Source organism: Balaenoptera ricei, chromosome 7, assembly GCF_028023285.1.
Source record: "Balaenoptera ricei isolate mBalRic1 chromosome 7, mBalRic1.hap2, whole genome shotgun sequence".
Classification (NCBI taxonomy): domain Eukaryota; kingdom Metazoa; phylum Chordata; class Mammalia; order Artiodactyla; family Balaenopteridae; genus Balaenoptera; species Balaenoptera ricei.
In genome coordinates, this window is record NC_082645.1 from 9,423,071 (window position 1) to 9,437,070 (window position 14,000).

The 14,000-nt window shown below is 45.4% G+C and overlaps 1 protein-coding gene across 1 annotated transcript; it reads right to left on the reverse strand.

The window, feature by feature from the left end:
• Nucleotides 1–306: 306 nt before the first annotated feature.
• Nucleotides 307–12,190, reverse strand: NIFK (nucleolar protein interacting with the FHA domain of MKI67). Its single transcript, XM_059927674.1, has 7 exons — nucleotides 12,026–12,190; nucleotides 10,520–10,657; nucleotides 6,875–6,983; nucleotides 4,835–5,046; nucleotides 1,666–1,728; nucleotides 1,472–1,543; nucleotides 307–1,092 (listed from the first exon to the last, which is right to left on the reverse strand). Exons 1-7 carry the CDS (start codon nucleotides 12,128–12,130, stop codon nucleotides 904–906), a joined length of 888 nt encoding a protein of 295 aa, XP_059783657.1. The 5' UTR covers nucleotides 12,131–12,190; the 3' UTR covers nucleotides 307–903.
• Between the last annotated feature and the right edge of the window lie 1,810 nt (nucleotides 12,191–14,000).

Genomic DNA, 14,000 nt, shown 5'->3' on the forward strand with positions numbered 1-14,000 from the left:
GTTCAATGAACACATGGCGAGCATACTCTTTGTGTCAGGGACTATTCCAGAGGTAAAACACGCTCTTTGTATATACTTAAAACCAATTCACCCAGCCCAGTATCTTATAAGAGTAAGTATTTAACAAGTATTAGATGAAAAAAATGTTTGGTGGCAATGAATGTTTTTAATGAACCTGAATTAGCTGATACAAAAGCATATTTCTCAAGAGCATCAGAAACTTAAAGATAGTTGAAAAGGCGAAAACCAACCATTTTACTTCAAGACACCCAAGTCCTCCTTGCATACAAAAAAATACAGAAAAAGTTTACCTGGTGGTCACTGCTTTAATCTTGAAGTTTAATTCCAGATTGATGATACTGATACAGGATGTAGTTATTAATTAATCCATGCTAGCCCACCCCAAACTAACTTAACATTGGTAAACATGATCACATATACATAAATGAATCCCTATTAATAGTGACACTGCCTTCTCACTCTTCATACAATTTAATGTCCAGTTTCAGCCATCTGATGAGTCTAACAGAGAACCACTTACATGGTCACTTAATAAAGATTTTATTTTCTTTATTTGATGGTAACAACAAAGGCTAGAGCCTAGTACTTAAGCTACCCAGGCAGAGCAACCAAAGGCAGCTATGAAAGCTGAAGAGAGCCGTAGAGACAGGACACAGGCAGCGTGAGCCGGGCTGCTGTGAGCTGGTGCTCACCCCTGCATTTCTGTGAGGGCAGGAAGCCAAAATCACTGACTGCTCTCCCTGCTGACTTGAATTGACAGTTTTTTTCTCCAACCATCTTGTTACTAAATGCATTCCACCGTATCTAGTTAAATACAAAGAATCAGCCTCCATAATAAAATCACCTTTTTCAGATCAACCACCACACACGATACATTCAGAATTACTGGTTGCTTTTTTTTCGTCTTTTTTTCCTTGAGCTTGTAGGCGTCTGAGTGTCTTTTGTTTCTTCTTTTACACCAGATATGGGCTGTTTGAAAACTATCTCATTATCTTTATCATCATCATTCATTTTAGCCACTTCAGATTTTCGCTTCTCCAAAAATGTTGGTGTACAAACCGGCGTGGGGCCCTGGGTTCAACAAGTTAAAGATTATAATACACGAATGTGGGAAGATGTTAGGAATGACGCCCCCATCACCTCCCCTCTCTCATTAAAAGTCACGCATATTATTTTAGGCCTGTTTCCATCTTTTGGTGATATAGCTGCACATAATCAAGAGCTTAGGTGCTTATCACACTTACTATGAAAATTCACAATTAATGGATATGATATGTTCCACGACAGAGTATTAGATGGAAGACTCTACTATGCCCGCTACATCATCAGTAAGGATTTACCAAAAAGTCCCAAGATTAAATGAAATTTTAGCAAAGCGACAGTAGCAGCAACTGCTTTTCCTCTTTTAAATTGTAGTATCTGATTCCCAAAATTCTGAAGACGATCTTACCTGGCTATCCACAGTCTTCTCAGGAGTGTTAGGAGTGACCAAAGCCTCTTTTTTCTTCTTCTTACGTAAAGCCTTAAATAAATTTAAGAGACTTAATCAATCTGCATATTTATCAACTATAGTAGTCTTGAATGTATTTCCCCATTTATCTTTCTCTAATATCTGGTAGGTAATATGATAAATGAAAGTTTTACCTGGTGCTTTCTGGAATTTCGAGGACCAGTGTTTGAAGCATTTTCCTCATTTTTATGTAAGACCTTAACATAAGTAAACATAAAGAAGTTGTAAACTAGCAGTGTCACGTATGTACATTTTAAAACTTACCACTAGATCCTTATACATATTATGAATAAAATTCTCTCTATATGACAGAGCATTTCAATTTATTTATTTCTTTGTTTGTTTATATGGGGGGGTACCAATTTATATGGGGATCAGAGAAGATTTTTTTTTATTTTAGAAAATATTTTATCTATCTATCTATTTATTTATTTAATTTATTTTTGGTTGCATTGGGTCTTAGCTTCGGCACGCAGGATCTTCATCGCGGCATGCGGGATCTTTCACTGCGGCGTGCAGTCTTCTCTCTATAGTCGTGGTGTGCAGGTTTTCTCTCTCTAGTTGTGGCGTGCAGGTCCAGAGCGCATGGGCTCTGTAGCTTGCGGAACACGGGCTCTCTAATTGAGGCGTGCAGGATTAGTTGCCCCGCAGCATGTGGGATCTTAGTTCCTCGACCAGGGATCAAACCGGAGTCCTCTGCATTGAAAGCAGATTCTTTCCCACTGGACCATCATGGAAGTCCCCGGAGCATTTCAATTTAAAAAGCAAAATTCGCAAATACAGTGAATGATCTTAAGTAAAGGGAAAAACTACAAAAGGGGCCTGAGGAGCAGGCAGAAGTTGCAGAGGCTGAAGTGAAGGCCCAGAACCCGGAGCTGGCCAGAGAATCCTGCGTCAGGAAGCGGGGAGCCAGGACGAACGTGAAAAGGCAGGCCCTGGAGGAGGTCTGTCCTGCTTAAGTCCAGGACTGTGAACGCAGCAGCCCGCTTCCCACAAGGTAACAGACGGGGCACGGGAAAAGCAGTTCTCCAGCTCCTGAATGGATCACAAGAGTACCAGGGCCCAAACTGTGACATAATGTTGTTTTAACATGTATCTTTACAGGCTGTGTTTGGGATTTGGGCAAAGAATTAACCACCAGGCACAGTGAGGTATCACCTCACACCGGTCAGAATGGCCATCATAAAAAAGACCACAAATAGGGACTTCCCTGGCTGTCCAGTGGTTAAGACTCTGCGCTCCCAGTGCAGGGGTCATGGGTTCAATCCCTGGTCGGGGAACTCAGATCCCATATGCCGCACAGCGTGAACAGAAAAAAAAAAAAAAAGAAGAAGACCACAAATAACAAATGCTGGAGAGGATGTGGAGAAAGGGGAATCCTTGTACACTGTCGGTGGGAATGTAAATTGGTGCAGCCACTATGTAGAACAGTATGGAGGTTCCTTAAAAAACTAAAAATAGAATTACTGTATGATCCAAAAACCCTACTCTTGGGCATACATTCAAAGAAAATGAAAATACTAATTCGAAAAGATACATGCACCCCAATGTTCACTGCAGCACTATTTATTACAGCCAAAATATGGAAGCAACCTAAGTGTCCATCGACAGATGAATGGATAAAGAAAATGTGGTACATATATACAATGGAATACTACTCGGCCATAAAAAAGAACGAAATTTTGCCATTTGATGGAATGGAGGACATTGTGCTAAGTGAAATAAAACAGAGAAAGACAAATACTGTATGTTTTCAGTTATATGCAGAATCTAAAAAATAAAACAAATAAATAGATATAACAAAACAGAAACAGACAGATATAGAGAACAAACTAGTGGTTACCGGTGGGGAGAGGGAAGGTGGGAGGGGCAAGATAGGGGTAGGGGATTAAGAGATACAAACTACTATGTATAAAATGGGACTTCCCTGGTGGCACAGTGGTTAAGAATCCACCTGCCAATGCAGGGGACACGGGTTCGAGCCCTGGTCTGGGAAGATCCCACATGCCGCAGAGCAACTAAGCCCGTGCGCCACAACTACTGAGCCTGCACTCTAGAGCCCATGAGCCACAACTACTGAGTCTGTGAGCCACAACTACTGAAGCCTGCGCGCCTGGAGCCCGTGCTCCGCAACAAGAGAAGCCACCGCAATGAAAAGCCCGCGCACTGCAACAAAGAGCAGCCCCCGCTCACCGCAACTAGACAAAGCCTGTGTGCAGTCACAAAGACCCAATGCAGCCAAAAATAAAAATACATAAATCTATTAATAAAATAAAATAAAATAAAAAAGCCACAAGGATATATTACAGCACAGGAAGATACAGCTAATGTTTCATACTTTAAATGGAGTATAACCTATAAAAATATTAAATCGCTGTTTTACACCTGAAACTAATATAATATTGTAAATCAACTATACTTCAACGAAAAAGAAAAGAAAAAAAGGAAAAAAAAAGCAACAACAACAGTAAGGAAAAAAAACCAACCAGGAACTGGGCCCAAGGATAGCAACTTGGTCTTCTAGTTTCTGGATAAGGTTAAAAGACCTAATAAACTTGGTAATAGATACCATCTCTTACCAACTAATTAACTTTTTGGAAATAAGCCGACAGGGTCTATGGAAGACCCAAAACAATCTCAGGATATAGTCAAGAAAAAAAATAAGATCTTCACCTATGCTATCCACACCCTAATGACCTGCATTCTTGTTTTTTAATTATAGATGTAGAGCTCTCCTTACTATGAAAGAGGGAGGAAAGATTCAGCAAGGTCTCCTTGTTCAGCAAGCAATGAAGTAAGAACTGCATGAAAATCTGTTAACCCATGCATGTAAGGAGCCTTTCTGTATTTCAACTCCCACTCATTTAATCCAAAGAATTCATGCTTACTGGTTAATTCTGACATACACTTTGGGAGTATTTCCAACTTAGAAGACCATGAAACAAAATTTTAACTAGAATGGCATAAAAAGGATGGTCAATTTACAGTCTTGATATTTACTGATAACATATAATAAACCAAACATTTAATTCTGGCAATGACACCTTTACTAGTAATCTACAAGCATTATGGTGTTGGGTCAAATAGGGTTTAACTTCAATAATCTAAAATTACTAAATCAGGTAAATATTGCAAATCAGCTAATCCCTTTCAGGAGTTTCCTTTTCTGTATAATGGAGATAATACGATTGCTATGACAAACTTACAGAGACAAACCTTTAATACAGGGTTTCAAAAATTTAGTCAAAACCTAGCATGGGATCAAAGTACTGGGTTAGATACTTTATACAAAGCAATACCTACCAGTGAAGGGAAGTTATAATCAATTCCCTTCTTAGCCAATCTCTTCCTGAGTGATTTCTCCTTCTTTTTAAATCGCTCTTCCATCCGTAGCTTTTGAAGAAGTGTCCGATTCTGATTATACCGTTTCACTGCTGGATATGATGGCCTTTTAAATGGCATATGCCACTCTCTAAAAAGTTTTTCATGTACTTTTTCAGGTGGTATAAAATGACCTATAATAATAATAAAAAAGGTTTTCAACCACGTGGGAGGGAAAGGATTTTCACATTAACTGTAGAATTTCCTGTGTCATTCCTCACAGCACAATCAAAATGACACGTCCATTTAGTGGAGAAGCCTGAAAGAATAAAGCAGGTTCCCAAGGGAAAGTCATACAGCCCACAACTATTTATCAAACACTCACTGTGTGCGTGCCAAGAGCAATTCCAGGCCTGGAGGTTCGTGAGTGAACAAAGACTAGCACAGAGGAGAGTGTGGATGGTATCAAGTCTCAGGGTTCCTGAAGCTAAAAGGATCCCTACTTTTAGGCTGTGTGACCCACGGCAGCAGAAACGCTGATCCTCTGGGCACCCGCCCAGGACTAAGGCAGCTCACTGCTTATCTGCATCTCTCTGCTCACGGACACATACTGGGCCCACATGCAAGGCAAGCCAAAACCCCTGGAATCCCCCCCTCCACCAGTGATGGATGGGGAGTTGGTACACAAATATTCCAGTTCCCTTGCTCGTCAGGTGGGATAATTCTGCCTCCCAGTGTTACCAGCAGGACGGAGCCCAGCTGCCTAAGTGGGAACCTGCTTGCTAACATACCCTTTTTACTGACTTATTATCGACTTCCTCCCCCTGCCCCATGTCGCCACTCCTTACAGGTATTTTCCCGGGATCACCTCCAAGATAAACTGCTTCCATTAAAAGAAAAAAAAAAGCGGGGGGGTTGGGAATTCCCTGGCAGTCCAGCGGTTAAGACTCCACGCTTCCACTGCACGGGGCGCAGGTTCGATCCCTGGTCGGGGAACTAAGATCCACATGCTGAGCGGTGCAGCCAAAAAATTAAAAAAGAAACAAACAACCGGTGATGACGTGGCTAATCTCACTCGTATCCGAGTTCAGAGCCCTTTGTGCCATCTTTCAAAAGTCAGATACAGCACAGCACTGATCTGATACGCGTGGTTACCCACTCAGCCCATTTCGTCCCGGCAAGAGCTGCGTTTTTAATGTGTGAATGAACGCAGGACCTCAGGAGTTACTGGGACTCTCTTAGCAACAGGAGCCGAGGTAGAGGGGCGCTACTCGGGCACTGGGAGGGGCGCCCTCCAGCCCGAGCACAGGGCGGCCGGAAGCTCGGCCCCGCCTCCGGAGGGCGCTGCTCTGGGAGGCTAGTCGCTGGCGGCCCTACCCCTGCAGGGTGAACTTCTAATCCGCTGCCATCCCGCCACTCCCGAGGGCTTCTCTCGTGGAGGTGCTGCAGCCACTGCCACGCAGACCGACTGAAACGTGCCTCCTCATGCTGGAGGTCGTCCTGTCTAGAACCCAGCAGCGGGTCCCCCTGTCCTCGGGGTATACTCTGGACTCCCGCTTTACAAGGCCCCCAGTAACCTGACCTCCCTTCCTCCCGTTCTCCTCCCGCACCTCTTGTGACTCTCCTCGCGGGCCAATACGGTCAGGCAGTCTGGTTCTGCATCTGCCGCCCCCTCAGCAAATCCTCACTCCCACCCCTCCACCTGGCTCACTGTTACATAGTTCTCAGGTTTCCACTTCAGAGACTCCTTCTCAGGGAGCCCTTCCACATCCCGCTAGGAAGCTCCTCCTATTTACGCAAGGAACCTAACCAACCCCATCTCAGCCTAAAGCAGCTCTCACTCTGGAAGATTTAGAAGTTCCCATTAGACCCTGTCTGGAAAATGCACTTAAACCCTTGCACCACTGCTTAAGAGAATCACCCCAGGGGTGAGGGGGGGGATCCAAGCAGCTCAGCAACCCGTCCGTCCCTCCCGTCAGCGGGAGGCGTCCCCGCAGCCCCACAGGTAAGACGGGTACTCACACTTCAAGAGTCTTTCGCCAAAAAGGTAGTTGTTCATCGTTTCAGCAGCTATTTTGGCAACATCTTCAGATTCAAACTCCACAAAACCATAGCCTTTGCTATTTCCAGTCTGCAATGGAAAACCCACCACAGAAAGCAGAACAATTAAATTCTGATGTGCCGTTAAACTCCTAAAACGTCATTAGTTTAAATAATGTACATTAGCCCCCTCACTGAATAACATTAAGACACCTTTGATTCCAACTTCAAATCACATAGTCCGGGGACTGTTATGGGGAAAGAAAAGCTCAGAATAGTCTGAACTTGCCACTGATTTTGAAGCATTCCTGGGACTTTGATTACGTATGATGAATACATTACTATAGTTGGAATTCATCCAATAGCAACAGCCCACCATAAAGGAAATGTGGGAGGCCCCCCGGCCCTTTACTTGTTATTGATCTCACGGGTGGTCACGTTATCCATGTATTTAATACTACCCAGGAGATGGTATAATGCTTCACAAAGAATGTAGGTGATATAATTCCCATTTTATATGGAAAAACTGAAAAGAAATGAACTCCTCAGTGTCTCTAAAGTTAATCAATAAAATAGTGATTCGCTTTCATGTTTACTAGTGACTGGGCTTCTCCACGGCTGGGGGCAAAGGACATCCTCTGACACGGACATCCGGAGTTCTTGGCCTCCACACTGCAACATACAGTGGATTTTTCTCACCAAGCTCGGTAACAAGAGTTCTAGAGTCCGAATGCCCAGGTTTGGACCCTGGCTCTGACACTTAATCGAGTAAGGAATGTTCAAGCCTCAGTTTTTCCTTCTATAACCACTCTCACAGAGTTGCTAGGAACGTATGAAACAATCCGTAAGCGCTCCACAAGATGTCTGCCAAGTACTCAAAACACGTTACTGCAGGGTGGCAGGGTGTGCCTGCCCAACATCTGCTCCTTTGGCATAGGATTATTTTGAGATGAAGGAATTGAGAAATAGATACAAGAAAAACTCTCTGTCCTCCCCTTATTTACCTAAAAAGAGGATATGAATTTACAAAGGTGTCTTCCTCCCTCTACCAGAAAGACAGAAGTTAGAGGACTCTACACAACAAACTTTACGAAGTAGACCTTATCCATCATTAGTCTCCCGTGTATTTGCCTTCCCACAATGTTCAGCTCTATAAACTCAAAGCACTTTTCCTTCGTCTTGTCGCTCCTCCAAAAATGTTTTGCTCCTTTGCCAAGATGCTGTATAGGCCCAAGTTCTAACCAACCCTTTGAGTTATTCCTCTCCGAGCAGTCCCATGTGTAAGCATACATTTTAGGGGTTTGTTTTGGTCTTGTTAATCCCTTTCTGCAGTCCAGTTTACAGGGTGCCAGCCAGGGACCTTAGGAGGGCAGTAGAAAAAGAACTTTTCCCCTCTACAGATCCAGTTCTTAGCGACAACGACTAGAGATACTTTACAATCTTGCATTAAACAACATATTCTCAGATATGGCTCAAAACTGGTCACGTGATCCTGGAAATGAGAAACCATTTAAAGGGTGTGCGGCTCAACAGAGCTGGAGGCCAGGAGACTCACTCCTAGCACCCGCTGCGCCAGCGACCAACAGCTCGGATGCGGCCACACCCCGGAGTCTCAGTTCCGTTATCTGCAACAGGACGATTCTGGTAAAACTTTAAACATCTGACAGTCCTTTTACAATCCCAACTCAGGAGGGGAAGGATGGTGGAGTGTAAAACACTGTGAAATCTAGCTCAATGGACCACACCGTGAACTAATAAATCTTTTTGAAACCTGATGTGAAAATACATGTCAGGTGTCCAAAAAACCAAAAACTTAAAAGCCAACACCTCGACCTAGCAACCCCAGAATGCTGGCAATACCAAGCAAATAGTCAAAACGGGGGTGGGTGGGGAGGCGGTAGCTTTACTACTATGCAACAAAGCTGGAAATGATGCATTTCAGTGCATCTCAGCAAGGAGCAGGCTTTCCAAGACAACTGGCCTGAACTCTCCAAAAAAGCCAATGTCAAGAAAAACCAAACAAGCAAAACAGGAGTAAAGAGACCGTTCAAGATAGGATGAAGAGCTAAACAAGCACGTGCAACGCACGAACCCTAACTGGATCCCAGGGTGGGCAGGGACCACGGGGGTACGTGACGATGGACGGTAAATGAGATTTTCACACTGGGATTACGCAACAGAATGTCCTCATTCTTAAATTTATGATTATGCATTTAGTATTAAAGCATTACAACTGCCACTTGCTTCAAAAGGTTCAACAAAACAAAGAGGTGTGTACGTTTTTATAGATACGGGAAGAGATGAAGCTAATGTGTCAGGATATTAATAACGGGTGAATGCAGGGGAGGGATGTTCATTACACCATTCTTTCCACTTCCCTGTAGACGCAAACATTTTCAGAATACAAAGCTAGGGAACAACTATACTCAACATGGAGAAACTCATTCTGCACTCAGTCATCCTGAGGATAGGCTGTAAAGCTCTATTTTTCAAACTCAGAGTCTGACCTTTTAGAGGGCAACAAAATGAATTTAGTAGGTCAGAAAAGTATTGTCACAAAACTGAATAGAACGGTTAAGTATCATCTCCTGGGACTTGTATTTCAGTTATGTTTATGTACACGTACATGTGTGTTGCCTTGTGGATTTCTTATTGTGGATTGAAGGTCTGAAAAATACTGTTCTACAGAAAGTTGCCTACACCTGCACCAAGAATGTTCCTAACAGCTTCACCTACAAGACCGGAAAAAACCTAGGTTTCAACAGGAGGGTGGATAAATAAACTGTAGTATATTCAAGCAAAGGAACAGAGCAGTGACAACAAATAGCTAACTCTGATTTGCTGTAACTCAAGTGGGAAAATGTGGAAAAACCGTATTGAGAAAAAAAGAGATTCCAGCAACAAGAACTCTATGGTTACAACCAATAAAGTGTATGTGTGGGAAAAAAATAAAGTGGGCCACTCCTCTATTAATGAAACAAACCACATAAACCTTTCTTTATTAGGACGTAGGTATGATACAACAATAACGTTTATATAGTACTTCGTGTATCAAATGTTCTAAGAATCTTACACTCATTACCATATTTATCTTCGATTAGATACTCCTAGGAGGTCATATCTTACAAATATGAAAATCAGAAGACAGACGCATGGAGAAGTTATAGAATTTGTCCCTAGTCACACAACCAATAACATGTAGAGACAGGCCTCATACCTAGGCACTCTGGCTCCAGTGTCCTTACCCAACTACCCACCGTACAAACCTCTGTCGTCACAGGGATGCTACATATCAGAGGCTGGTCCAAGAAGACGTATGAACCTGTTCCTCAAACTGAAGTTCACGTAACCCTGGCTTAGCAGTCACAAGACAAACAGGACTCATTTATCGGGATTGTCGATTTAGTTTCAAGACTTGAAGCAATTACCTTTTTTTCTTAAAAAGCAAAGCAAACATTTACAGGAACACTGATTTTGCTCTCATGGCTGCTTCAGGTTCTAGACCTTATCCAACCCCTTTCTAGAATGAAATGTGATAAGTGATAACATGAGAACATGCTCCATAAACTGTCAAGGATGACACACTTTCGGAAAATAAAACAATCTAATTCAATACAAAAATCCTACCTTGGTACTCCTGGACAGTCTGAATCTTGTAACAGTGCCAAACTGGGAGAAATATGCTCGGATCTGGGTTTCATAAAGCGACGGAGGTAAATGGCCCACATAGATCACTCCAGGAGTAAGTTTTTGTTTCTCCTGTTGCTGAAGACACAAAGACCAGGCAAATATTTTCTTTGTAATAAGAAGTCATAATGCAACAAAACTTGTGAAACTCCTTGCTCTCAGTCTAAGAGGTAAAGAACCCACTCTGTATTTCCACTTACCATAACACACTAAAGAATTAGCTGTTTAGACATGGAGAACGGACTAATGGTTGCCAAGGGTGGGGGAGGGATGGATTGGGAGGGTGGGGTTAGCAGATGCAAACTATTATATAGAGAACAGATAAACAACAAGGTCCTCCTGTATAGCACAGGGAACTGCATTCAATATCCTGTGATAAACCATAGTGGAAAATATATGGAAAAGAATATATATGTGTATACACACATACACATATACGTATAACTAAATCACTTCGCTGTACAGCAGCAATTAACACAACATTGTAAATCAACTATACCTCAATAAAAATAAAGGTTAAAAAAAAAAATTGGCTGTGTAATGTCTATCTCCCCAAGAGGACAACCGTCAAGCAGTAGGCGGTCTTCTCAGCCTCCCACTCCCAGCCCGAAGTAAGTGCTCAGTAACTACACGCTGAATCAACAGATAACGTAAATCTTTGAACACGTTATTTAAAAATCTTCTGGCCTAAGAACTCCACGTAAACGTACCCTTCAATTCTGTTTGCAGACCATCGTTAAGTGTCCCACGTAAAGGAACACTTTTAAGACGTCAGTTAAGGGGAAAGTGGCGGGAGTGGAGGTGGGATGAACTGGGAGATGGAGATTGACATAAATACACTAATAAGTATAAAATAACTAATTAGAACCTGCTGTATATAAAAAAAAGACGTCAGTTAACCTTAACGATGCCCAGTAACCTTTCAGTATCTCAGCCACCGTACCCCTGCCTTCCATAATATGGACTTTTAAGTTTTCCACAGGTGCGTTTTATGCTAAACCCCTGGGCAAACAGAACTTGATGCCAGGGCCCCTAGGCAGCAAATGGAGCTGGGCAAATACTGTCTTTTAAGAATTCCAAAACCACTAACCGGGCAAACGAACCTCCCCAGTTCGGGGGCAAAGCGGAGGCAGGACGGCTCCGGGGTGAGGCTGATCCGCGCGCGGGACGAGGGCCGACCCAGCAGCTGGCTCTCCTCTTCTCTCCTCGTGCGCCCCTCCCCCATACCCACTCCTTAACCCCCGAAGGATCCTAAGGCCCACGGCCCAACCGCGTCTTTTCTCGGGCCTCCCGGGGAAACCTCAGCCTCCTACCTCGTGAGGTCGGGGCCCGCCCGGGGTGACCCCGGACGAAGCACAGGCGTGGAGAGACCGAGGCGCGCCGGGCAGGACCCCCAGACCCCGTCCGCCGCCTCCCCTCGCGGCCCGGGCCGCGCCGGCCGCTCACCTTGTTTGCGCGCCGGCGAACCTGCGCCACCTCCTTCTTAAACTTGGTATCCTCCTGCGGGTTTAGGGACAGGAGCGGCTTGGCCGGGCCAGTGAAGACCGCCATGACGCCAGCTCGCAGGCGGAAGAGACCCACGCGGCGCTCCCGGAAGTGCCGAGCCTTCTGCTTCCCCAAAGCGGAAGTGACGGCGGGGGCCTGGGTGGGGCTTGGGGCGCGGCGCGGGGGCGGGGCCTGGGGCGCGGCGCTGCGCAGCGCGGCCAGAGGGCGGAAGGGGCTCCTTGTTTGGCAGCTGCCGCAGGGCATGTCCAGGGTTGCCGCCCTTTGGAGGTGTTCCCTCGGCCGGCTGCTCAGTATTTCGGCAGCCTGCCTGCCCGTGGTTCCCCCCGTCCGCTGATGTCAGCTCTGTGGCCAGGCGCTCGCCTTGGAAGGGCCTTTGTACGCTGATCTCATCCTTTAGTAAGGACCTCATCTTCTCTTGTCTCTGTTGTAGGAGATGCTTTTTCCTCTTTGCATTGTTGCAGGGCAGGCATCTTGGCTGTTCTCAAAGTTAGATATTTGATGTACGAGTCAGATACTGGCCTCTGTGTCCCCCAGAGGGGGACTGACCAAGAGGATACAGACCAAGTTCTATGGTTCCCTGAAGGCCCCTCCCTTGGGTGTGTGTGTGAACAAGCCTCTCTTTCCCAGGCTTGAATCCCTGACTTATCTCTTAGTTCCTATGGGGAGCGGAGGGGAGGAGCAGAGACGGGAAGAAGGCAAACTGACAATTCTTTTCTGGGAGATTCCCCTCTCGAATCTTCTCAGTCCCCTCCAGGAATTCCTGGCCCCCAAAGAATCAGGTGGTGACCCAAGGCTTCTCAAAATTGAAAGAGCATATGGACTGCCGATTCTGATTCCTAGGTCGGGGGCAGGGCCCTAGGTTCTGTGTCTCACCAGCTCCCAGGTGAAGCTGATGCTCCGAGGATTACACTATGAGTGTCAGGAGTAGAGATATGGGGAACTGATCTCTGAACCGGGTTGAAATGCGTCCCCCCAAAAGATATGTTCAAGTCTTTACCCCAGTACCTGTGATGCGAGCAGGGTCTTTGCAGATGTAATCAAGTTCAGATGAGGTCGTGCTGGAGAAAGTTGGGCCCTAATCCAATGATTAATGTCCTTATAGTAAGAAGGATGTTTGGGGACACACACACACACACACACAGGGAGAATGCCGCGTGAGGACAGAGGCAGAGGTTGGAGTGATGCTGTTGGAAGCTAAGGAACGCCAAGGATTGCTGGCAACCACAGGAATCTGGGAAGAGGTAAAGGAGGATTCTTCCCTAGAGCCTTCAAGAGCATGGCCCTGCCAACATCTGCAACTTGGATTTCTAGCCTCCAGAACTGTGAGAAGACGTTTCTGTTTTAAGCCATTCAGTTTGTGGTCATTTGTAATGGCAGCCCTAGGAAATGAATACAGTTACCACATTTGGTGCAGCCTGAAATGGTTTTCTGAGGAAAATACTTTGATTGGTCCTGGGCCTGTCTTGGCCTGTTGGGGCAGGTGCTGCAGGAGCTCCTGGAAGTTCACAGAAGGCTACCAGGCCACCCTCTCCGTGGCCCTCACCAGACCACGGAAGTCAGCCCTTAACTGGGGAGAGCGTCTCAGCCCCTGGATCGCACCGCAGCTCAGACAGGACCTGTTTCATTTCCCCACTTCTGAGTCCGGGTCATTCACAGCACCTTCCAGTGACATACGCTTTGGCCCTGCTGGGGACCATCTTATTCTGCTGTTCCTCGGCTGCCCAGGTCCCAAGTGTCACTCTGGGACCTGGGCGGGTGGTCACGGGAGCTGATGTGGCATCCTGGTCAGAGAGTCCAGAAACCCCCCGGCCGTGCGCCTGGGGAGATCCTCCTCCTCTCAGGTGGGGCCTCAGTCTTCTCAGCCGTGAAGAAGACTTGGGGTGAGATGATTGTTAAGTCTCCTGGGGTAGGGGTG